Source organism: Solanum lycopersicum, chromosome 3, assembly GCF_036512215.1.
Source record: "Solanum lycopersicum chromosome 3, SLM_r2.1".
Lineage (NCBI taxonomy): Eukaryota > Viridiplantae > Streptophyta > Magnoliopsida > Solanales > Solanaceae > Solanum > Solanum lycopersicum.
The window spans coordinates 57,565,694-57,589,390 of record NC_090802.1 but is presented as its reverse complement, the minus strand read 5'-3'; the positions used below and the strand labels follow the sequence as shown (position 1 = coordinate 57,589,390).

The following is a 23,697-nucleotide window of genomic DNA, read 5'->3' as shown; positions in this document are numbered from 1 at the left end:
GTATTCTCATGAATTGCATGGCAAAGCTACGATCAAATCATCCAGACGTTTTTTTCAAAAAAATTATACTACATGGAAGGTCAAATTTAGATTTTCTAAATATATTGAATTTTCTTAACTTATTATATATTTGATTAGTGTTTTTATATATTTTAGATCACTTGGGTCTTGGTGAATAAATATTCATCATTCACAATCATTTCACTTTGACATTTTTTAGTTGTATGAGACTTTTAGCGTATCACCGTTCGTTTAGGCTTTTTTTCTATGAAAATAATTTTCATTTTGAATATACTATTTTTTTAAATTTTGACGAAAGACTTTGTTTCCTTGAACAATAAATTAAAGTGGTTAACAGAAGAACTTGAGAGCAGTCTTGCGTTTGGCCATGTATAGAATCGATGTTTGGATATACGATTTTACGTTGATTCCATCTCATGATTCAATATCATGAGATGTGATTTCATATTCTCCAAAAACATGATATGGAAATTACATGGTGATTCTATATCATGATTTGAGATAATTTTAATACAAAATTGATCCACAAGTTTATATTTTGTTAAAACAACCTCATATTTTGTATCTACTATCATTTATTTCATATGTAAATGTCATACCCTTTTTCGCGCGGCGGCGTAAGGGTTTTTCCAATTTAAGTGACGTAATTAATTAGGGGATTATTTTAGCTTTTTCAGAGTCGCCACTTGGAATTGAGTTATGGTGTTCCAAGTCACCTTTTATTTAATCCCTAATCAAAAGGAAATGACTCTTTATTTGGTTTGCGAACCAGTTCAGGTAAGGAATTCTATTGACCGAGGGAAAGGTATTAGGCATCCCTCGAATCCCGTGGTTCTAGCACGGTCACTTTATGGGGACTTCTATGACTTAAACTAATTTTTGAATATTATATTATTAAGACAAATGCATTTACCCTCATTTTATTAATCTATGCCCTTCAATTAGAAATATATATATACGCATGTAAATTTAATCAAACAAAGCAGAATAAAATAAGATATTCTTTATTTTTACTTTCATTATTATTATTATTATTTTTATTCTATTTTTTACATTTTTTTTCTTTTTTTTACCTTCTCATCTTTTGCTATTATTATTATTTTATTGTCATTATTATTTTTTATACTTTCGAGGTTTTATTTGTTTTTTTAATTTCAATTTAACTTTTTTTTTGTTTGGACAAAGAAACTTTCAAAAAAAATTCTTTCCTCTTCAATTGAATTTTTTTATATTATTTTTATACTTCTTTTCTTTTTTTTTTGTTTTCTCTTTTCCCTCTTTTTTTTTGTATGTTCTTTTTCGCAGTTTATTTTTTTTTAACTTTTCCCTTTTTCTTTTTATTATTATTATTATATTTTTTCATTTTTTTTATTTTTTATTCGATTTTTTTTACGTCACTAACATTAAATAAAAATTCTACTAACTAAAATTAATATATTTACATAATAGCTACACATGTTATCATTATAAACTAAATATTAAAAGTTACATGACTTGGATAATAATTTTACTTAAATATAAAATAAACTACGAGTTATTTAAATATAAAATGAATCATGGTTTGTTATAATAATTTCACATTGAATATAACTATACAAAGGATCTAAACACAAAGTTGATATGAAATATTTGAACAAACTTCATATAAAACATAATGGTTTAATCACATGTGAAATTTGACAACTTCAATATATTGCAATCAATGCTTGTATAACATGATATTAAATTATTTAAATAAAATAAATTAAATGGTACCTCTTGCGAAAATTCCACAAAAAAAATTCGAATAAGGAACCGCGAAAGTAAACCTCAACTTCAATTTTTGGTTTCTTTGTGCGTGTGTTCTTCGGAAAAAAAAAATTCTTTGTTATTTCTTCTCCTTTTTTTTTTACTTACAGATTTTTTCCCCTCTTTTTCTTTCTTTCTCTTCTTATTTTTTCTCTCGTGTGTTTTTCTCCTTTTTCTCTTTTTTCCTTTCTGATCTTTTTTCTTTTTTTATATGTTTTGCGTAGTGTGTGCAGGTGTACGTGGGGTGTGAGTGGGAGTGGGGAGTGGGGAGGGATCGTGGGTTTGTGTGTGTTATTATTATTATTTTTAATATTTAAATATATATATATATATATATATATATATATATATATATATATTATATATATATATAAATGATAATTATATAATTGCCTTGAGTAAATAAATAAAGTTAAATGGGTAATTAAAAGACATAATTAAAAAATATTAGTTTATTTAAATAATATATGTAATATATATATATATATATATATATATATATATATATATATATATATATATACACACACATACATATTATTATTATTATTATTTTTTATTTTTTATTTTTTAACAATCAAAATAAACTTATCTAATAAAAATTATATTTATGTTGTTTATTCCTATATCTTTTAAATAAACTTAATGACAATAATAAAATATATTTAATTTAGATTGATAAAATTATTTATGCTCTAAAAATTGGTGTTAAACTTTTAAATTCGGTCAAAATTACGTGTCTACAGTAAATAAAATTTATAATTACGTCATATCTTTTTAAAATTTATTATTCTCGCCGGCATAAAATTTATTATCTTCGCCAACATATAGTCACTTTAACTCACAACAACCGATTGTTAAAGTGATGAAATATTTATGGTCTATAAACATAAAAATATTGTTGCGGATGATATTGACCAACAAATGGCTCAAAGTAACAATGTTGGTTCGTCTTCTCAGTCACATGATCGAGAAATGCAAGTTCAGGATTATATTAAAAACTAATACACTAAGATTTATGTTCAACTTTTTTATTAAATTAAAGCTAGATGAAACAATTACTAACCTTTGTAATAATTTATTATGCGATTTTATAAAAAAATTTTAATAAGATTGAATAAACAATCGGGGCTATTTTAATACTTTTACAACTTATGAATTTTTATGTTTATAAGAAAATATACAACACAAAAATTTCATAATTTCATCTTCTGATTCCATATCATGATACCATATCGCATGACCAAACGGGCCCTTATTGCTTAGCATAGAAACCGAGGATCATAAAGTCTATTACTATCATTACAACAAAAATAACTTTTAGCAGTAATAAATAGACATACTAATAAAGAATGTTAAAGTTTTACCGACATTAATTAAGTGGCTTTAGGGACACATACAAAATATGTTAATTGTCATTAAAAATATATAATTAGTTGTAAGTGAACTATTATCGTTAATTAATTGTTACTGAAGATCACTTTGGATATAGTGTACGTACAATTATATTTTATCATGCACATGGAATATGCCTCTATAGCTCGAACTATGACTTGCTATCAGTTATGCTAACGCATAATGGACCTTAGTAATTGATAGAAATATTTAGTGGAAGTACGTTTTGAAATTTCTTTGAAAAACTTTTGACATTGGAAACAGTATAACAATGAAAATGTCAAAAGACTCATTTAACGTACGATTGGTTCAAGGGTTACCATCCCAAATTAGTAGTACAAAATTTGATGTAAATTACAAATGGACAAATTAATAATTAAATTCGTTAGGTATTGACTAGGAAACTTACTTAGTATTAATTAATCATTTAATTACTTATTCCACAAGGTATTACGTAGTGTAGCTTCATTTTCATGACTCAAGCATGACCTTCTTTGGATTAATTTATAACCGGACTCCAAAAGTTTATCAAAACAAGCCAAAAGGGTAAAAGTTTACCTTCAAAATAATAGTATTTTTTTATAATTTAATAAAACAGAACTTTAGTGTGGAAATGACAGGTCATGGTAAAGAATATGGTCGTATTAACCTTTTTATATTCACCTTTTTAGTACTATAGTTTCTTGATGTTTATAACCTAAAAACACTAGTGAGTTTTTTTTTAATATCGGGATAAAAAAATTATTCGTACTCAATATTTATTATAAAATCAATCGATAAATGTTATGAGTTTGTGCACTTATATAATTTTTTTTGTATATTGTATGTGTAAATGTTAGTTTTATATTTTAAGTAGAAGATAATTATCTAGAGGGAGCTAGGGATCACAATGTGAACTAATCTCTTTCGTCCTTTATTTTATTATTAAATATGTAAACTTAAATACAGGACTCATTTGTTGACAAAAAATATTTTTTTTACAAAAAATTAGATTGAGGTTTCTATATATCTCATAATTAGGATATGGGTAGGAATAAGATACTTTAATGAGTATTTGGTATATTTTCATTGTCACGTATGTCGACATGGAAGAAAAACATAATTATTAATATAAGTGTTTTTAAGGGAGTAATAATACCTTTACACTTGGACAAACATGTGAAAAAATATTGTAAATATATAATTACCCTAGTTGTCAAGGTCTCCGTTGCTGGCCGGTAATACGATGAAGCGTGTAATTATTTCATTAAAAATTTAAGCGGTTAAAAAGAAATTTAGTTATTTAATTATATTTTAACACGATTACTTTTTGAGAGTGTTTGATTTTTTTATTTATGAATCAAGCATGTTAAAAAAAAATTTGCTAACGAGTGACAGTAAAATTCGATTCTAAAATAATTATCTACTTTAATATCATGTTAAAGTATCTGACCATTATCTCATTTAAAAATATAATAATATACTTAATTATATTTTTCAGCTAAGGTTACTTAAAACACTAGAGAAAGGTCGTGGCAAAAAAATAATAGGATAAGATAGGTATGTTGACTGACTTTGGTTAGTCAGCTCTTAGTTGTAAGAACAAAGAAAGATTAGCAATTAATTAAGTTTAATTTAACATGCTTCATTCAAATTATAATAAGCATAGATGAATAGTTAATTAGAGCAATCTAATTAAGTTTCCGTAAAGTTGCCTTTTTATATCATTCTTGTCTATTAAATATCTTGAGCACCATGATCTATTTGGATTCACTTTATGATACAATTTTTTTAAAAAAATAATATTTGTTACTGTCGATTTTCATTTTTACTTATCATGTTTTTTTCTTCTCAAACTTCATCAACTTTGAAGTTTATCATCCTTATCTTCCTATTAGGATTTTATTAACGAAAGGGTAGACCAAGACTATATTCAAAGTAGTTATCAAAAAGTCTAATGGTAAACTTGAAAGTCTAATCAGCTTGTTTGGTTTTATTTTACTTTTACAAATCTCATTTCACCCCTTGACTCCACCCACACAAATATAAAAAGAGTTTAATTAATTGATATACACTTTAGTTTAGTTTATTAATTATTAGAATATATTAAGAATTAGGTTGTTTTAAAGATAATTAGATGTGGGTTTTTTATATAGTAAGCCCGAGACTTAGGAGATGCTATTTCCCCATGTAGTTTGTCTCTTCAATTGATCAGTGTATAAAAATTTACAAGTTTACTCAATCGAAATAACTATAGATATACAGTACAGCGACTTTTATTCGGGGTGGCTCGATAATATTAAAAAAAAAAGACACGTGTCTTAAGCCTCCAGATTTAAGGGGCCTCATTTTTTATAATAATAAATTATAAGTTATTATCTTTTAATAAATATTGAATACTATTTGTAGAAAAAGTAAACATTTCATGAAAAATGAAGTGATTATTAGGAGAAATTTGACATATTTTGAATACTATATCTTATGAAAAATAATTTAAAATAAGAATGGTTATATTATGAGGTAAAAACTAGAAAAAATAAATTATATAAAAGTATTAACAACTTAAATTTAAGGCCCCATTTAATTTTTATTTTAGGCATCTAATAAGCTTAAGCCGCTCCTTCTTTTACCTAAAATATTGGGAAGAAATACTTGAATTTCAGTCATAAACCCCAACTTTAAATACTATATATCCGAAATCACCGTGAAGCGAATAGAAATAATATATAGGTTAAAACGTCTAAATGGAGTTATCTTATACAAATCACGCACATCTTTAAATACGTAACTCATTACATTAATTACAGTGATAGAATAAATTATTTTATATGATTGATATGTATATATAAGTTAAACTCGAAAAGGAAAAAAAAAAACTATTCCTACGAATGAATGATTTAATAAAATTAAGTTAAAAGTAGATTAGTGGGACATTCATTATTGTCACCACTCACCATTGTCTACTTATAAAAAGGCTTCCATTAGCCTTACTTGATATTGCTCTGTGGGTCTCTATTGCCTGTAAACATCATTTTATCATAAACTCTTTGCACTTTGCAATTCTTCATAACAAATTACCTAAAAAAAAAAATCATCTTTTTTTTTTTAAGTCCCATGGCAACTTTGATAGCCAATAGATTATCAGAGGAAAAAGGTAAATTGATCAAAACAACAATATTAACCATGGAGCTTCTTCTTTTATCAACAGGATTTATTTCTACTTTTTTCATGATCAAAAAAGCTGTTAGTCCTCGTTACTTATTTAACATGTTCTTCCTTAATTTATCGGAAATCTTGAAATATTTAAAGTGTTTTTTGTCATCTCCGCTTTATATTTGTCTCTTTATCAACTCAGTTGTTATACTTATTTTCACTTTTTCCAAATTTCATCATCCCACGATGGAATTTCTCAATGTTTTTCTTGACGAAAAGAGTGATCATGATGATATTCTGATTGATCAGCCACAACCACAGCAGGATGATAATATCCCGAAAAGAACTAGTTCCGTTATTGCAATGGATACTGTTATGTCGTTTTTTAATCGTTATGATTTAGATCCCGTTGTATCAGAAGAAGATATAATTGAAGATGCAATGGAACCCTGTAGTGTTGATGTGAAAGATATTGAAATTGATCGTGTTACGAAATTGTCTTCTCCTCCTCCTGATGATGGTGAAATTGTTAGTCCACGTTCACTAAATGAAACGAAAACTGATTATGAAGAAACTATGATGAATTATCAAGAGATTGAAGAGGACGATGGATCGTTGAACGCAACATGGAAGGCGATAACTGGAGAAGGAAACAATAAGAAAAAGAAGAAACAAGTGTTGAAGAAGAGTGAGACATGGCCAATCGAGCCACAAGTGACATCAGCACAGAGCATTGGTTCAAAGGATTTGTTGCCATCAGTAGCTGCAGCATGGAAGGACTTGAGAAAATCATTGACATTTAACGATGCTTTATCGGTGTTTCGAAGAGGGGGTTTACGAGGGGATGTTTCTGTTAGTACAGAGGAATCCAACAAGAGATTTGATGATTTTATTAAGAAAATCAACCATGAGAGATTGCTGCAGAGGCAAGAATCCAATCAGCGTGCCTTCAATAGGCTACATCGAGCACGTTAAAGGAGCCCAGTGCACTAAGTTCTCGCTATATGTGAGGTTTAGGAAGGGCTAAATCATCAAAATATATCGTACTGCATTTCTACAAGAGATTGTTTTGAACCTTCGGTAAATAATTAGCTAGAATTATTTGATGTTGTACAGAGAAAATTAAAGCCATCATGGAAAGAGTTTATTTTTATCGTTTTTAACTAGTAGCATGTACAACAGTTACCTTGGTTGTATCTGTAAAGTGTATCACTTTTCAGTATTTTCAGTGAGATTCTTTTTTTTGGGTCTACCTACTTTGTTGTTCTGTGTATATACAAGTTCAAATTATTAGAAAACCATTAAGTACTAATGATACTACAACATATACTTACTCCGCTCACGTTGAGTTATTTAAATTATGTATACTGACAAGGTAAAAATTAGATACATAGGCTCGTAATATAATATTTTTTTATAATCCAACTTATCAATGGAACGACTTGTATTGAAACGTCAAAGTCAATATCAAGTAGAACTTGTTTAACTACTCTCCTCCTCTGCTGCAATGATTATGTGTAAAACAAAGAGCTAATAAATGTACTAATGAAAAGTTCTCGACATTTTACTCCTATTATCTATACACTCTTTTGTAATTTACACTTTATACTTTTTCAAAAATTAAAGTAAATAAATTTACTATATAATGTATTTCTCTTATTTCGTTACAAAATCATTAGAAGGCCTATTTACTAGCTACTTGTGAAGCTAGGCTAGGAAGAATACACATACTTATTGTTTTAAAAAAAAAAGAACATGGGTTAAAGGGGAGAAAAAAGCTTCAATGTTACTACACTAAGTACATCTAGAGCAGGAAAATTGAGATGTGATGGTTGCATTTTAGGAAGAAAGATCTTCAAATTAATTGGCTGAGAAAATAACAAACAGAAAGGAAGAAATACAACAACAATAACACGCACAAAAGTGATCAGGCTTGGAAACGGTAGAGTGTACGTAAACCTTATATATATACTTCATAAGTAGAGAGATTGTTTTCGATAAATTTCAACTCAAAAAAAAAACATAGTCTAAAGCAGGCCAATGAGAAGAAATACATGCATTACCAACCAATAGTTATGGATGACTGGATTCGGTGAAACTCAATAATTTTGATATAACCATGTAGTACTAGTATCATATTCGATATAACTACTCATGTATAAATACAAAATTTTAAACCCAATAATCCAAATCTTCATCAAATTTAATAGCAACGTAAATCCATTATATCCCAGCTCCTGAACTCACTCCAATGTATATCTGTATTAAAATTTGATTAAGTAAAACAAACCATGGATACTAGCACATGATATGTTCTAGCCTAATAATCGACACCTCTCCAAGTGTCAAGATCCAGAAATTGTCAACTATCCTTATTTACATATATATTCCATATGATAAGTTAATGAATAAGATGTGGAAAATCCAGTTTGATCCATATTTTTCTTGATATTAATCACTATCACTCTAGCTAGCAATCGTACTAGTTTAATTTCTTCCTCAATTTTGTTGGTCTTCTATATTGAACAAATCTACTAATTAGCTATTGTTCTTAACATGGGGTCCCCTCTTGTCACACTACAAATAGTTCTACGAACGTATCGTCTCTATCCACAACGCTATCATTAGTTTTAACCTAAGTGTGTCAAACAAAATATTTATTATGTGTTTGATGTCTAGTTGTGGATGACAAGATAAAATTCAAAGTCTATCACCATATGAATGTATATATCTTAATTCTTGAAGACTAATGTATGGATGATGATCATTTGCCCTTTTTTCTTTATAGTTCTACTTCCGTTGTCCGTATTTAGTTGTCCACTTTAGAAGTGAGACATATATTAAGGCACCAATTATTATCATAGGTTAGTTACAATTTTACTCTTAACTTAAAAGATTATGCAACTCTTCAAATATAATAAATGTATTTTCTAATTCCAAAAAGCATGCATTACAACTCAGTAGTACTATAAATTTTCTAGAATTAAATAAGGGCATATTAAGAAAAATATTGTTATTCCTTTCTTGATTTATTAAAATAAACAAGTAAATAGGAACAGATTAAAAGGAGATATAGATAAGTAAATGGAGGGAGTACTATTTAATTTGTAAAAGAAGACTTTGACTTCCATCTTGAAATATATAATGTTTTTCTCTCATCATCAATTAACTTATCAATCTAATTTCTGAAGACTGTTTACTCTTCTTATTATTAAATTAAATGACAGGAAGTTTCTTGGTTTTTTTCTCTTGTAAGAATCTTGGGTACAAGTCTCATTGTCATACAATTAGCGTGCATCTTGATCCATAAAAAAAGAGAGAGTGAAATTTCAAAAATATAACTATGAGTTTCACGTCTAAATATCAAGAGTGTGAAAAACATATTTAATTAAACTATCACTCAAGTAATATTTGATGGTACATGAAAAAAAATTATAGGCGTTGCAAAAAGTTAATGAAAATGAAAAACAAATCAAATTAGCCAATAAAAGAAGAAAACGAAGAAGAATGTTGATAAACATATAAGTAGAAGCAGAAGGAATGAGGTTAAAAAAATATGCTATAAAGGTGAAAGAAATGAAGAAAAATGATTGAGAAATTATAAACAAGAAGGGGAAAGTTTAGAATTTAAAAAATCCTGAAAAATATTTTTTTAAGAAAAAAAACAGACAAATTCAAAAGCAGACACACCTAAGTGTGCGTGTACACACATTCAATCGACTCAATTATGAAATATGTTTCTCAAATTTCTAATAATTTAGATGAGAAATTAAAAATATTTGTATTTGATTTTGAACAAAAACAATATTGTCTTTACAAATATTCGTATAATCACCGATTACTATTAAATGTTTCAAATTGAGTAACATTCAACAAATTTCTTACCCCTTCCAACCAACAAAAAAAAAATAAAAAAAATCTCCCACTTGCCATCTCCGCACAATTAGGAAAACTTCACGTTGTTTCTCATTCATACTTTAGTTTTTATTTAATTGACAATCACAAAATGGTCCACCAAATGTTCATATAATCAATAATTGTTCCTTTATTTTATTTTATTTTAAAAACTTTTTTGGCCTTTTATATTATTTTTGGTCACTCACAAGCCTTTACAAGACTTCCCATGTCAATGTTTTTCTATTTTCTATAGAATAAAAGTTTGGAAAAGGGAATGGATATAGTCATGAACTTTTTTTTAATTTTATTTTACGGAATCAGAATTTTCATTAAAGGTGTTTAAAATCTTAAAAAAAATTACCTAATGAGAGATTCAATATCTATTTTTTTTTTAAATATGTTTAAGAAATATCCTAAAATACGCAAATATTAAATTAATTTAGAATAAGACACGTCAAAATAGCTAGGATTCTTTACCACGAAGATTCTAGATGCTTACGTATTTACCTAGGTCTAGCCAGATGATTAACAACTTAATATTATTATTTATTTTTACCATTAATACCATGACGACAAGGCCATTGTGAACTCTTCTCTTAGACCTAATCATAGTGTTTTACCTTTAATCTAGGATTAAATCTTATTATAAATAGTATTCCTAGTACTCCTTTCTTTCGAAATTGTTTGTCATGTTGCGCTTATTGAAAGTTAATTTGACTAATTTTTAAAGGTAAATTGGATCACATTAATTCGATATTCCTAAAATTATATGAAAAGTACTATAAATTATAATTTTTTGCATATGAAAAATACATCTTAAAATATTTGTCAAAATTTTTATAATTTGACTCTAAAAATAGAAACTATGACAAACAATATCGAACGGAGATAGTAATAAGATTCCTTGGTAATGATTAAACTTGAATTGTCACCAAATATAGCATTCTTTAAGAAAATCAATAGATTTAGTAGGGAATAATTAACAATTGGTCAACTGTTTTCAGAAAATGTTTAATAAATTTAAACCATGAAATTAAATTGCAATTTAATTGTGGCATTGTTTGATACTCCATTCCTTTACACCGAATCATAGAAAAAAGGTCATGTTATTGCTAATTACATATCTACACAAGTTATTACAGATAGGTAGATATTTTTATGTTTTTGGTTAGAAAGTTCATTTGTTAAAGTCTGATGAATAAAATTATTTGATATTTAATTGATCATGAGAAATTAAAAAAAAAAAGTAATTAAGTATGTTATAATTAAGTGAACCCCACCACCAACGCACCCTTCGATCCCTATAGCTTTTTTTTTATCCTTGCTACAAAATGGAACTACTAAATATATTATTGGGGAAGAATATTTATTTTAATTCATCATTCTATAGCCAATAATAGCCTAGAAAATAGCAATGTGAGTGTCTCTATCTTTAGGTTTCACTCCTCAATTCCCATTTTTGTAAATATTTGACTATATTGGGCACATACCCCACTATATTTTGAACTTTTGTAAAAAATAAAATAAAAATCATTCATTTCGATTATTAATTTAAATTCGCATGAAATCTTACGCTTGACCAGGACTGTTAGTCTTCTACTTGTTGTATTTCCTAAAATTTAGGTTTAGTGGCCGACAATTATTTCATTCCACTGCATTTTCACTTTCTTCTCTAGGAATTACCTAATCTTTAACTTTTGGCATATCTGCTGCAGATTTTTCCCACATTTTCTGCCGCTTCAAGTGCTGAGATACCACTGATTATTCAACTTAATGAGCTAAATCATGCCATACATTATGAAACATGATTAAAAATTAACACAATTTTCATTAGATAAAACTAATTAAAAATCGAACATACATTATGTATATCAGGTGAACTTATGTTACGATTACAAAATATTTTACTTTCCTCTTACATTAGCTAGCACTTAAAATGTCATATATTCTCGTATTATTCATTAGTGCACTAGTCTTTTGTTCCTCCAACTTTCCTACTTCCACGTGTCAAAATACACCTAACAAAATGATGATAGTTTTATCGTCTTAATTATAAGAATGCAACGGCGTATATCAAAGAATCCAAAAACAGAAGTTTAATTTAGTGTTAGCGTCCCACATTATATTAATGCATACGTTACTAAACAATTAGGGTTAATAATTTCATGAAATTTCTATTGATTGTCCCACAATATATTATAAGTGCATACGCGACTTAACAATTAGTGTTGATAATTTCATGAAATTTCTATTGATTGTCCCACATTATATTAATGCATACGTGACTAAACAATTAGTGTCAATAATTTCATGAAATTTCTATTAAATATTATATTTAAGATGTTACGTAACATACGTTCATGCACTAAATCGATCGTTGCCCCAAAAAATCTTTCGTCTAAGCAAAGGGAACTGTGACTTATGATTATGTGATGTCAGTGATCTTAATTAAGAAGATGTTTACTAAATATATACTACTAATTGTGTTCATTATTATATGGTTAGGGATGTGAATTAAGAAAACGAAAACATACGAAGTCGTAATGAATTAAAATTATTTGAATTAAGAAATATCATTTGGATTTGTCGATTTCTTGAATAATGAATATGCATGTGCCAAGGACATGATAATTTAAGCTTCACTAGTCACATCTAATGCAAATTGTATAATATATCAAGTTCACAAAATTTGTATAGACTATTAGTTCAATGATTGCTTTTCCATTATTAATGTTCTTAATTTTCAAGATGAAATTAAATTCATTTTCCATGAAAAATTTTGCGGAAATAAGCCATTTTTACTTATGTTTTAGTATTTGATTGGTAACTCAAAAGTATTTTTAAGGAAAAAAAATTGTTTATCATATATGGATAAATATTATAGTTATAATTGGACAGTACATTAATGAAATATTTGATAACTAAAAGTAGATTATAAAGTCAAAAATATTGGTTCTAGTAGTCATATGATATTAAGATCAGTTTGAGATATAGTTATGGAGAAATTCCTCCTCTTAATGGAATAGAACATATTTTTCGATAAACTTTTAAAATACACACAAAAACACTGATTTTCATTATCACTAGGTGCACAAATTAAAAGTCATTTTCTTATCTTCTTTATTTATTACTAATAAATAAAAATTAGATCAACATTGTGTCAACGTTCAATTATGAACATCAAGAAAGCAAAAATCCTACTCAACCAGCTTTTATCTTGTACAATTATCATGCGTCACCTGTCGCCTGCATTTATAGAACTTAATCAAACATTAAAAACATTAACGCATATAGAAAAATCTTTTAAAAAAATTATCCCAAAATAAAAATAAAATCTCCAATTAATAACCTCATGCAACCTTAATATATACTCCATCCATTTAACCTTACTTGTCATCCTAATTAAAAATAAATTATTCAGAATACTCGTTATTTTAGAAAATCAAAATATAATTAGTTATTTGTCTTTGTTATCTTTTGTCATAAATATAATGTAAAAGAAAAATGACAAATAAAATGAAACGAATTAAGTATAGTCTATTCCACAGATTGCCAAACATTGTTCTGTCAATGCATTGGTTGGTTGGCAAGTTATATCATGATTGTTTAATTTAATGGATATATCTTCATTAGTATATGTTTGGTTTAATATATTTAATTTAATCTCAAACTCTGTATCTAATCAAAATCATATATACAAATTCAAGCGAAGCGAGCAATCTCTTATTAATATAAGTATTCCATATTTCCATTTTTTATCATTATCAAATTAATAAAGCATTAATGGAGTAGTTGATGATAAATCCAAATAAGATATAGACTCATGAGATAGAAGGGTAATAGTGCTCCTCAAGACCAGACATGCTAGGCCTAAGGCAATGGGATTTTAGCCACCTTTACCTTTTATATTATTTTCATGTGAAAAAAGGGACAAAGTTATGTGACCCCTTGATTTGAATTTCCATAGACAACAACATGAGAGACATTTAAACAAATAATATATCTCATACAATATTGGATGTCAACTTTCAAAATATTAATTCATTTGGTATATATCGCATTCTTTTCTTTTTTTCATGATATTTTGATTTTGATTTTTCAGCATAATTAAATAATTTTGATATGGAGAGTAAGATACTGATAAAAAAAATAATTGAAATAGATATTAACATACATATTTCACATTTATTATATGATGATAAATAACACCGTAAAATGTCAAAGGCCTACTATTTTATATATTGCTTTTACCTTGGTTTTATTTTATTTTCTTATTTTTTACCTTTAGATATATATCGTTCCATTCATATATAGTTTTTATTATCATTTTGAAATGTCCACTATATTTTCTTTTTATGTACTCTTAAATTGTTGAAGATTTCTTGAAGACACAAAAGAAAATATCAGTTTCTCTAAAGAAGTTGATCAAATAGAACTTATTGAACCGCAAAGATCAAATCATATTAGTTTAATTAGGTTTAATCATAATAGTTTAATTAGGTTTGATATTGACATAGCATTTTAAGCAACCAAATATTGAAAAGAAATACTTCAAAATCTTACTGAACAAACCCTAATTGAATCTCTTTTTATTGCTTCCTTAGTAGTTAAATATGTGTTTTTCTTTTTCTAATTATGACAATTAATAGTTGAAGTAGTTAAGGATGTGATCTAGTGACCAATGACACGAGTTGAAAATTTAAATATTGTCTTTCATTCAATTCCTAACAGCGATAAAAATAGTAGACAATTTTCACATCATATGTTGGAGCCTTGGAAAAATTATATGGACAAGGGTCTTATATTATGTCCCACACAGACTCAACTAGAAAATAAAAAATAGAAATCTTAAAAAGAAAGATTAATTAAGTTAAAAAAGGTAGATAAGTAGGGGAATAATCTCAATCATTGTCACCTTATTAAAAGGCTTCTATCAACCTTACTTCCCTATCTACCCTGTAAAGAAAATCCCTATCTAATCATTCCACTTTAATTCTCTTAATATAAGTGCATTTCTCTTTAACAACTTAAACCCCCCCACCCAATTAACACTTTTTTCTTGCTCCATGGCATCTTTGATTAAGTTTGGATTAACCATGGAGCTTCTTCTCTTATCAACAGGACTTATTTCTACTTTCTTCATGATCAAAAAAGCTATTAGTCCTTATTACTTATTTAACATGTTCTTTGTTAATTTAAGTGAAATCTTGAAGTACTTGAAGAGCTTCTTGTCATCTCCATTTTATATTTGCATCTTTATCAACTCTGTTGTCATTCTTATCTTAACTTTCTCCAAATTTCAACACACAATCAAGAAATTCATTGATTATGATGAGGTCCAAATTCAGCCACAAGCACATCATGAAGAAAAAGAGGAGGAGTATATGCCAAATAGAACTAATTCAGCTATTGCTATGGACACCCTTATGTCTTTCTTCAATCGCTACAATTCGCATCCAGATATTCAAGATGATATGCTAACAACAACTACTACTACTACGCCTCAGTCTCAAATAAGTTGGGGCCAACTAAAGGCCAAACTTGACTGTCCACAAACAACAACTACTACTCTGCTGCCTCAGTCTCAAACTCGACTAAGGGCCAAAGCTAATAGTGCAAAAACTACTCCGCCTCAATCTCAAACAAGTTGGGATCGGGTAAGCGCCAACATTGATAGTCCATACCTATCTCATTTGGCTGAGGCCCGTGAAATCGTTAGTCCACATTCATCAGATCATGAGACAATTATAAGAACTAATTATCAAGATAATAATATTGAAGAAGGGGAAATAGAGGGTGATTCATTAGAGGCAACATGGAAGGCGATCACGAAGAAAAAGGAAGTGAAAAAATCATTGACATTTAACGATGCTTTATCGATGTCTCGAATTGGAGGGTTGAAAGGGGATATTTCTGTTAGTACAGAGGAGTCCAACAAGAAATTCGATGATTTCATTAAGAAAATCAATCAAGAGAGGTTACTGCAGAGGCAAGAATCTGATCAGCGTGCCCACAATGTTAATATGCTAAATCGAGCACGATAAGTGTTCACTAATTAAAAGAACAGAAGGCAGTTTGGGAGAACAGAGTAGCCTTGGTGAGACTATTGGTTTAAAATTTTTACTTAATATGTATAAACTCAAAATTCTAATCCCGCACAAAATGGCATTGAAAGAAAGACTTTTTCAGTTACAAAAAAAATAAATAAAATTACAGAGTGTTTACAGCATTTTCAGGTAACATATATTGTCCAGTTAGTTCTTACTTTGTTCAAATGTGTGTGTAAAACTGTAAATGAAAAAAATTAAGTCCAATACAACAGTACTTTGAGTTAGCTATATTGTTTTTCGTTTTTTCAAAACATTTTTTCCTAAAAATATTATCTGATTCTTGCGTGTATCTTAACGATCAATGAAGTGAATTTAAATTCTAGTACCGAAGATAAAAACACTAAATAATTTTTTCTCATCTATCTAAGCACTTATTATATAGAGTTTGAATACCTTAAAAGTGTTCCACCAAACTAAAATTATCAATGGAGGACAGAGAATAACATTAAAGCTATAAAAAAATTGTAATTTATAGGTGGTTACCAGCCTATCAGGAAGTTCAGTGGGCATTTAAATAGTACCTGTTATATATTGACTTGGTTAATATATGAACAAAAAATACATAAAGAATTATAGGAACTCTTAGCTTTACGAAGTATAAGAGATCTAACGTGTATCATATCGCGATTTGAATATACTCGAATTTTCGAATTTCAATTTCAAAGGATCAAAAGTCAAAACTATCGTCTGTCTAAGTAACAACTAGGACGCTAATGCCATATTAGATTATATAAAATCAAGGAGTTGTTGTCTTTCTTTCATATATATTGATGATTCAGTCGAAAGTCATTAAAAAATATATACAATTATAGCTTATTTTGTAGACTGGATCTTTTATTGATGTTATAACATGTGAATAAAGAAAAAGCTTCAAACTTTCAGTCAGAAGAATTTATTATAGCCTACTTTTAAGAGTTTAACTCAATCTTTCAAATCTCGTACGACATATATGATAGAAATTGAGTTCTCAAGGAAGGTAAAGCAAAATGTGTGAGAAAATGGCAGAATAAAAATATTTTTAACTTTATATTGTAATTTTTTTTCAAGCTCATAAGAGAGTTAAATTTCTCGTTGAAACTTGAAATTTTTTATTACAGTTACGTTTTCAATAATTTCTTTGAAACACGTGAAAACCCAAGCTAACAGGTAATTAACAAAGGATTTCAATAGATAATTTAAAAAGAAATTTGAAAAAAGATAAATAACAAGATATATCATTTATCGTTCGAGATAACTCTATCTTATATAGAATGAAACTGATAAAATGCATAAATATTTGACTAATAAAATTATTATAAAAAGATAATTTTACAACTAAGGTTATTACCATGATGACTATTGTATAGGTAAAAGTTGTTAAAGATAAGAGAACTTGGGTGCTATAGTGAAATACAAGTGGATATTATAGAGAGATTTGACGATGTTTGACGTTTCAAGGTTCAAGTCACACACCATGCAAAGTCATATTTAAGTAAAGAGGGGTCTCATTATGCATCGAGTTTAGAAGTTTGTGATTGATCCAAAGGGTAAGTCACAGATGAATTTCTCGGTTATAAAAAGTAAATAAAAAATAGATGTTTGACGTTTCGGATAGAGGAAAGATGAGGCAGGCGGAGGGCCCATTACCCATGAAGTCCAGTGAAAACAAAATAAAAGCCCAGATGCAAAAGCGAGACGTTTTCCGCGAGCCCAAACCCGAATTCATATTTGCATATGCTACGGCATTAGGCGCCATTTCGATTCACGGCTTAGGGTATTTGCTAGGGTTTAGCTGCTTTCCTTGGAGACTGAAGAAGGAGCTTAGTTGATCGGAGCAACAGGAATTTCAGCCATGGCTAGTACCAAAGTTCAAAGGATTATGACCCAGCCCATTGTAAGTTCGTTCATTCTTCCTCATCTTCACTGTTAACTTTCCCATTTTCACTCGCCACTAACATTTTGATAACGTGTTTTCTTTTGTTTGTTGCAGAACCTGATTTTCAGGTTTCTTCAGAGCGTAAGTGATTCCTCTTTTTTTTTTTTCTATTAGGAGCTCAATGTTCTTAAAATTGACGTGCAAATTATTATATACAGAAAGCTCGGATTCAAATATGGCTTTTTGAACAGAAGGATCTGAGGATTGAAGGACGTATCATTGTAAGTTTCTTTACTACAACCATGTAATTGCATTGTGAATGTTGCATTATGTGTTTCTTCAGATAATTCGCCTGAACATTGAAGAAAAGGTTGTTAGGTCTTTCCATTAACCACTCATTCAATCATTGCCAAGCACTCTCACACTCTAAATCACCACTGTTTACTTTACGTGAGGAAGATGGTTTCCTAAGTTATCTTTTGAGTAATAGCAGAGAAAAATCATGTGCCTCTTCTAGTTCTAATCATCTGATCACTTATTTCTCCATACCACCATTGAATTTTTGACCTGGTGAGAGTAATCCATCAACCACTAAGAATGAGAATAGCCATTAATTTGTAGGTCCAATAATTTATGCTACTTATCAGAAAAACTAAATTATACTGATTCTGAGAAGGTTCTGAAGATATTTGTTACTTCTGAGATCCTCTTTGTAATCGTCTAAATTATGTACCAACAGTTCTAGCTATTAGAATGCATACTTTATTTTGGGTATTTGGAATTATGTAGGTTCTAGCTTAATGTGTAATAGGTGCCAGAAATTTGTAACATAAAGTTAAGGTCTGGCATGACTTGTATTTATAAGGAGGTGTTGGACCATTCATTTCCAACTTGAGGTCTGGCTTTTGTGTCACTAGGATTCAAAGAGGGAAACACCAGTGTTGACTCTTTGTCTTGTGTGGTTTACCATATAAATAGGACATGTATTTCCTTTAATAAGCTAGTGGCGTAAGCATTTTAGTCCACTTTCTTCTATCTTGAACTTCTTATTTCTTTACTGATTCCATGTTTGCATTTTCTGCTAAACTTTAGACTAGTAACATCGGATGACTTATGGAAGTTTAGATATTTTCCAAGTCAAATACATTCATCAAATTTGCTTTCAATTGTATTGATGGATTCAACTCTGAACCCGAACCATCTTGCAGTAATTATCAGTTGCCAATAAAAAATCTGGTGCGTGCTTTTAGTAAATTAATAATAGAAATTTTGGTAGTCCATATTGTTAACAACCCATATTAGTTCCTTTTATCCATGAAGTATGCCTAGAAAGTCATACTGAATATACTGAATGAAAAAAGAGTTCGTCATGGAAATCTCGTATGTGCTGTAGCAAGTTCATGATTATGTATATGTATTACCAGAGCATGTTGGGCTCACAATCTGTCGCTGGGTCTTTCTACAAATGATTTATTGCCTGGGTAGTTCTGCTGTTCCTGTTTGAACTTTGAGCAAAGCAAGGCCTAACATTTTCTTTTTGTCGACATTACTCTAGTTTCTTATGGCACTGATCGTTGAAGCTTGATTTTGTGATGGACTTAAGTGCGAGTAGTTTGAATTAATAATTCAAGTTTTGAGAGCAACTATGAGACATTTTAACTTTGAAGTTCAGGTGTATTTCCCTTTTGGGTTTTTGGTGTAAAGTGTAAACTAGAATATGTTTATACAGTTGACAGGATGTTAGATTTTCTCACTTCCCTACAGTAATTGTTAAGGACTGAATTTGATGTAATTTTTCGCACAATCTTGGGGCTTCATTTACACAACCTTACCATTCTAAAAGAATTAATCACTCAAATTTTTACTGAATAGTTGCTGACGTATCTTCAATATTATTTGTTGCCTGATTCTACAGAGCTTGTATAGTGAACAGATCTGTATCATAAGGCCTCCAGTATTTGACTAGTGAATGTGAAGCCAATCACTTTGACGTTTTGTTAGTTGGTGCAGATTTGTGATGGTTGGATCATTTTTATAATTTCCATGTTTTAATTTATATTGTTTTTGACTCAATGCAAGAGTTCAAGAAACCAAGACTTTTGGAACTTGTCTTAAACATGCCTTGGCATTTGAATGCTATAACAACATGCCTTTAATTAAGGGGTAAATAGAATAGTTAAATTGTTTCCAAATTTAGGAAGGTGCCATTCTTATTAGAGAAGACTAATAAGAAGGGAGTATCACATATTATTGAATGGAGGAGTATTTTCTGCAAGCTGTGTAAGTGTTTTTATGCCGTAAATATTGCTCCTTTGCTGGATTTTTTAAGTTTTGAAATGTTTTTCTGATAATTGAAACATGTATATATGTTTAATCCTTGTAATTGTAAAATTTAATGCAGTGTTTTGTTCTGTAATCCCAAGCCCCTGTAAGTTTCCTGTGATCATTAGGGATCACTTAAGTCACCATTTATTCTGGCTGTGTGGATCTTCCTATGCACATACCTAACATATATAGGTTTATACTATAATAGTCTTTGTTTGGAAGATTTTATAGTCTCTTATTAAAAAGAAATGCAAAAGCTTACCTTGGATGTGAATGTGAAAATATACCAACCTGAAATGTTTTCAGTATGAACTCTTATAGACCTAGATATTTGTTCTTTTTGAATAATCCATAGTTGGGGTTTCTCTTTAACTTAAGAAGAAAAAATCTATTATTGGCATTTCTTAATCTGGTTCTGATGCGAGAGAATGATCTGGTTTATAAATTGTTTCTTGCTTCTCAACCAGGGATTAGGTATGTTTAGACTCCGGGAATTAGCTGGATCATTAGTTGTTGCCCATTATATGCATGAAAAAGTTTTTTGAATTAACTAGTAAGCATATTTTGGTGTCATGTATCTCTATTGCTCAATTCTTAAGAAGCAGTTTTTTTTTATGTTCCTGGTCATTGTGTGAAGTAGTTTTTGGCGAATGTTGTTTGCAAATAATTGACACTCATAAATGAGTTCAAATGGATGCACTTGAATTACTGCGTTTACATCTTTTTTCCTTTGGGATAAATTAAAAGAATTGAATGTTCGTTTTGCTTCTTGCATCACCTGCATGGTAACCTTTTGGCTAGAAAAGTCAGCAAAGCTAGGTACCTAACTCATTTGCATCCTGTATCTATATCCTTCTATGCTACTGCTCTACACAATTTAACAGTGATTTGTCTAGTATTTGTTGACTAATAGGTATTCTGTTTGTGTTGTTTAGGGTTTTGATGAGTACATGAATTTAGTTCTGGATGATGCTGAGGAAGTTAATGTGAAGAAGAAAACCAGCAAGCAGTTGGGTTGGTGACCATTGCCTCGACTCTATCCTTACCCTCTTCCATATTTACCAGAGGAACTAACTTTCATCCTCTCTGTGGTTTTATGCAGGGCGGATTCTTCTGAAAGGCGATAATATTACTCTGATGATGAACACGTATGTCATTGTCATTCTATTTTTCTGATGCACTTAACAATCGCAGTTAATAAACAAATATAACGATTATATCTATCTGTTTTAATCTTGTTATTATTTTTTTTCTTTCCAACTCTTCCTCACCTCCACCTGGGGTGATAAGGAGGAGATGTCACAGCTGTTTTACTTGTCTCATGTTTTTTTTTTCCATGTAGGGGGAAATAATTTCTTGTCTGTTGGAGTACGAAAGTTGGTGGCATCTTCTACGTGTTCACCAGACGCAAATTGAAACCATGTGGCCTCATGAATGACAGAATTGCATGGCCCTGACTTTCATTTACTGTGTATGTTGATGTAGGTAAAATATTTGACATGGTTTCATTGAACCAAATGCTTTGATTGTTGTATGAACGTCTATTCATGACACTAAGATCCGAGCTCCTCTCCGTTCCTTGTCAGTTGATGGCTTGATTATTTGCGCCAAAAGAAGTGTATATTTTTTTTAGTTTTTGTTGGTGAAGTATAACTATTAGAACCATGCTTGTCAGCTACCTACCGTGACTGTTAGCGCCCCCCACTCTCATCTCTTAACTACTAATTGTGCAACTGATGTTTATGTCATTTCTTGCATGTGACAATTAATTACTTTTGGCAGATCTGGGGAAGACCCTGGCAGTGGTAGTCGGGTGAATAGAGTCCCCCTCCCCCCCAATTGTGCGGGGTGGGAGGGATGCAGAGCTTGTTGTAGTGTGTTTTTCTAAAAAACTAATGCAGGGTGGTGTAAGTTGTGGGTATGGTTTCAAATTTAATTTTTTACATGTTATATAAGAGTAATAGATTACTTTTTGCTGAGGTAATTTCTTTAAAAACTATTAAAATATTCAACATAGTAAATCAAAATTGGTCAATAAAAAATTATTCAACTTTTTAGGTGATTTTCGATTGACCTTTAAAAAGTAAATTTATTTCATTATTTGTTAAATTAACACAATTTAATGGAAAATAAATTTTATTTTTAGTATTAAATTTAACTAGAAAAAAGAAAATATTAAAAGATTATGCAGGATGTATTGAAAATGATAGTCATTTTGTTGGGTGGATTAATAATTTTGCAGGGTAAGTTCAATCTGCCCCGCACCATCTCAGCCCTTAATCCCCTTCCTGCCAATTTTTTTTGCTGAATTTAATACAATTTTAGGTGTTATTTAGAAACTGGTTAAAATTATACAGATATTAATAATTAGAGAATTTGTACATTATTTTAAGTAGGAAGCAATTATTTATTTTATTAATTTTATTTTTGAAAAACTAAACTCCTCATTAACTGTCGAACGTGTTAGAATTTAATACCGAAATAAAGCGCACAAGTAGCCGAAATCATACTCTAGTGAGATGGAGACATACCCAAAACGTGGAGATGGGAGTATAAACTACAAAGCTCCTAAGTCCTTGGCCAACGATGATTTTGACTTTATGTCCAATTTCTCCATACCTCTGTCCATAATTTCGTTGTCATATGATACAGCAGCCTAATCGATTCATCTATGTGGGTTAGTGTGACTTTTATTGTTATCATCGTCAAATATTAAAGTTGATTTTGTTGAAAGTATAAAAAGATATCATAGATATTTAGTAGAATTTTCTAGAGATATCTTTATTATTTGTTGTATTTAAGAAAAATCTAAATATTATAGAAAAATAGACATTCGTAGTTAGGAAAAATCTAGATAGTCCAGAGTTGTGAATATTCTAAAGAGATATTTGTAATAAATGATAAAAGAGTCTAGATCTTGTAATGTTTAAAAGCATTCTTAAATAAATATAAATAGGGATAATCTTAGTCATTTATAACCAATCCAAGTAAAGCAAGAGCAACCTAATAAAAGAGTGTTGTTTTATAAACATAAGGCTCAAAAGATTTGTTTTATGAGAAAAGAGGATTTCTTTTAAAATAAAGAGGTGGTGTGCTAAACAATTTCAAATCTCATGACAATTCACACATATGGTGACGCCACAAAAATAAAGAATGGTTGGAACGGATCTATAC

General features: G+C 29.3%; 3 protein-coding genes across 3 annotated transcripts; all 3 read left to right on the top strand.

Moving 5' to 3' along the window:
- The first annotated feature begins 5,180 nt into the window (after positions 1 to 5,180).
- On the top strand, positions 5,181 to 7,588 carry LOC101258541 (uncharacterized). Its single transcript, XM_004235351.5, has one exon. The coding sequence runs from the start codon at positions 6,298 to 6,300 to the stop codon at positions 7,309 to 7,311; it is 1,014 nt and encodes a 337-aa protein (XP_004235399.1). The 5' UTR covers positions 5,181 to 6,297; the 3' UTR covers positions 7,312 to 7,588.
- A 7,741-nt stretch (positions 7,589 to 15,329) lies between these two features.
- Positions 15,330 to 16,277, top strand: LOC138347695 (uncharacterized). Its single transcript, XM_069295999.1, has one exon. It carries the CDS (start codon positions 15,330 to 15,332, stop codon positions 16,275 to 16,277), a length of 948 nt encoding a protein of 315 aa, XP_069152100.1.
- Positions 16,278 to 18,019: 1,742 nt separating this feature from the next.
- Positions 18,020 to 22,108, top strand: LOC101258239 (uncharacterized). The gene is made up of 6 exons (XM_004235350.5): positions 18,020 to 18,216; positions 18,313 to 18,339; positions 18,417 to 18,479; positions 21,459 to 21,537; positions 21,626 to 21,671; positions 21,866 to 22,108. The coding sequence occupies exons 1-6, from the start codon at positions 18,175 to 18,177 to the stop codon at positions 21,873 to 21,875; spliced, it is 267 nt and encodes an 88-aa protein (XP_004235398.1). The 5' UTR covers positions 18,020 to 18,174; the 3' UTR covers positions 21,876 to 22,108.
- The last annotated feature ends 1,589 nt before the right edge of the window (positions 22,109 to 23,697 follow it).

Coding starts and splice junctions, on each gene's coding strand:
- LOC101258239 (XM_004235350.5), top strand. CDS start 18,175: ATGGCTAGTACCAAAGTTCAAAGGATTATGACCCAGCCCATT. Junction 18,340..18,416: donor TTTTCAGGTTTCTTCAGAGC/GTAAGTGATTCC, acceptor TATTATATACAG/AAAGCTCGGATTCAAATATG. Junction 18,480..21,458: donor GGATTGAAGGACGTATCATT/GTAAGTTTCTTT, acceptor TGTGTTGTTTAG/GGTTTTGATGAGTACATGAA.
- LOC101258541 (XM_004235351.5), top strand. CDS start 6,298: ATGGCAACTTTGATAGCCAATAGATTATCAGAGGAAAAAGGTAAATTG.
- LOC138347695 (XM_069295999.1), top strand. CDS start 15,330: ATGGAGCTTCTTCTCTTATCAACAGGACTTATTTCTACTTTCTTCATG.